We start from the raw sequence: 2,873 nt of genomic DNA, 5'->3' as shown, positions 1-2,873 counted from the left end.
TTGGTGCCACGGTTTGGGCAGCCGAATTCCACTCTAATCTTTCAGTCTTGTCCAGGCTGGAGTGCAATGGTGGGATCTGGGCTCACTGCAAACTCCGCCTCCCGGGTTCAAGTGATTCTCCTGTCTCAGCCTCCTGAGTAGCTGGGATTACAGGCGCTCGCCCGCAAGCCCAAGCGCGTTTTGAATTTTTAGTAGAGACGGGATTTCCTCATACTGGTCAGGCTGGTCTCCAACTCCTGACCTCAGGTGATCCGCTGGCCCCGACCTGCCAAAGCGATGGGATTACAGGCCTGGGTCACCGTGCCCGGACTTGTCTGAGTTTTACACGTTCGCTGATTGGATCATGTCCCCTTCCCCGGAACGAATGCTTTTCTGTCTTCCTTAAGGGCAGTATCTCTGTGGCTCCCTGTCCTGTCTCCATACGTGTTCTTCAGGCTTGAAGGCCTCTTTTCACTTGCACCTGCATCCACTCAGGTGCCTGCTTCCAGAAGCTAGCTTTCCAGCACCCATTCTGCTGACAGCCCAGGGCACAGGACTTTGATCTCCTGGACGGCCCTTGCTCGGTTTTGCCTTGTGGCTTAGGTCTTTGTGTCTTTCTCTCTGCCCCTCACTATTGGTACACCCGTAAGAATGAGATTTACGTAAGGGTGTGTGTGTGTGTGTGTGGGCGTGTGTGGGTGTGTGCGTGTGTGTGCGCACGTGTGTCGTATCTGGCACTCGGACCTGTGATTACCAGCCCGCGTGAGGCCAAGAAATGCCCTGAGTTAGAATGCAAGCTTCACCGAAGCTTGCAGAAGCTCCTATGAGGTGAACTCAAGGTTGTTAACCTGGTCATCTCATGGTAATTAGAAAGTCTGATTGGCAGCTTTCGACTTCTTGATTCAGAACCTGAATAAGCTGATTAAGGTGTCGCCATCCTTTCATAGGGGTTCCGGGTGAAAAGACTGGGAATGATTGTATGTGGTGCTTAGTGAAACTATTTTGACTTCGCGATCGTACCAGTTATTAGCATTTATTCATGAAATCCCATAGTTCCTTTCTTCAAAGAAATAGCAGTTTTCTTTGAGACGTGCTCTGGTTCTGTCACCCAGGCTGGAGTGCAGTGGAATGAGGAAAGGTCACTGCAACCTCCGCTTGCCCAGCTCAGGCAATCCTGCCACCTCAGTCCTTTAAGAAGCTGGGACCACAGGACCACAGGGGCCGTGCCACCACGCCAGGCTAATTTTGGTATCATTTGTGGAGACGGGGTTTCTCCATTTGGCTCAGGCTGGTCTCCACCCTCTGGGCTCAAGCGATCTGCTCTCCTCGGCCTCCCAAAGGAGGATGGCTCACGATTACAGGATCATGCCCGGCCCTTCATTTAAAACAAAACAACAGCCACGACAACCACAAAACATTTTACGGAGTGGCAGTTATCGGTGTCAACTAACAGACTGAGAGTTTGTGTCCAAGAAGTCCTTATGTACTCGATGATTTCAAAAGAAAGAAAAGAAAGGAAGTCTCACATCTGGGACCTTGTTTATGATTGCAACTAGGTCGTTAATTAAAACAGGATCCGTGGCCGAGCGCGGTGGCTCACGCCTGTACTCCCAGCACCTTGGGCGGCCGAGGCGGGCGGATCACGAGGTCAGGAGATCGAGACCATCCTGGCTAACACGGTGAAACCCCGTCTCTACCAAAGAATACCAAAAATTCGCCGGGCGTGGTGGTGCGCCCCCGTAGTCCCAGCTAACTCGGAGGCTGAGGCAGGTGAATGGCGTGAACCCGGGAGGCAGAGCTTGCAGTGAGCCGAGATGGCGCCACTGCACTCCAGCCTGGGCGACAGAGCGAGACTGCGTCTCAAAAACAGAAAACACACAAAGAAGAAAAAAAGAAAACAAAAAACGATCAGTGAACAGCCAAAGTAGAGTTGACCCGAATGCGTTCCCATCTTCTGAATTCTGAGGTGGCCTCCAAGCAGGGAGGCAGTGGCTGGGTGCGGGAGGCAAAATCATAGGGCCAGCACTTGACACCTGCAGAATGCAGAGGCTCAACTTTGCACCAAGCCAAAGGTTCTGGAGTCCATTGGAAGTTTGGTTCCCCAACCCGCATTGACTTTGCATTGCTCTTCCTCCCCCCAGATTTTATCCCTAAGGCAAGTCCTGAGTTTATCGTCCGGAGAATCTCCTCTTGTAGTCTCGAATTGCCTTGGCCATCAGCGGGGCCACTTTCTTGGCAGCCTGTTTCCGGGGTTTGGCGGCGGGCGCCGGGCGCTCATTGCTGCTGCTCAGGCAGGGGTTGGCCCTCTTCTCAGGGAGCCGGTGAAGGACGCTGCTGCTGCTGCTCCTGCTGCTGCTCCTGCTGCTGCTGCCGCTCCTGCTGCTGCTGTCACTGCTGCCGCCGCCCAGCAGGCCGCCACCGCCCCTATCGCCACCGCCCACGCCGCCCCGGCTGGAGGGAACCTGGCTGCTTCCCGCGGGTTTGGGGGCTGGCTTGATCTCTCCCTTTCCGGGGTCAGCGGCTCCTGCAGACTTCTCTTGCCTCCTTGAAGCATCAGAAGGCGTCTTGGCCACAGAGTTGAAACAGATCATCTTTGTCTGTCTTCCGCTGGGTTTGTTTTCATGTGCAGTTCGGATCTTCGTGGTGACTAGTCGCAGCCGCTGCTCTCGGGAGTCCCGAAGCCGCAGGTACAGCTCCCTCCAAGACTCGTGCGCCTGTGGCTTTTCTTCCTTGAAGTCCTGGAGACAATGAATCCTCCATAATTCATCCGTGTTCCCAACGAGTGCGTGATTGTATTTCTCTCTGCCATACAGCCGATCAGGCATCCACCCTTCCGGAAGGGTGGAAGGATTGTTTCTAAGCACCCGGACGCACTGCTGGCGCAGCGTCAGCAC

At 54.4% G+C, this 2,873-nt stretch overlaps 1 protein-coding gene across 1 annotated transcript; it reads right to left on the bottom strand.

Annotated features, from left to right (window-relative positions):
- Positions 1 to 2,147: 2,147 nt before the first annotated feature.
- On the bottom strand, positions 2,148 to 2,809 carry LOC113223183 (putative elongin-A3 member C; the record flags this gene model as incomplete). Its single annotated transcript, XM_026452732.1, has 2 exons — positions 2,148 to 2,262; positions 2,389 to 2,809. Coding segments are annotated over 2 exons (536 nt in total), but the record flags the coding sequence as incomplete, so codon positions are not given.
- Between the last annotated feature and the right edge of the window lie 64 nt (positions 2,810 to 2,873).

This window comes from Piliocolobus tephrosceles, unplaced genomic scaffold (assembly GCF_002776525.5).
Source record: "Piliocolobus tephrosceles isolate RC106 unplaced genomic scaffold, ASM277652v3 unscaffolded_39672, whole genome shotgun sequence".
Classification (NCBI taxonomy): Eukaryota; Metazoa; Chordata; class Mammalia; order Primates; family Cercopithecidae; genus Piliocolobus; species Piliocolobus tephrosceles.
Note: the sequence above shows the minus strand (reverse complement) of the source record. Positions and strands in the feature narration are given on the sequence as shown.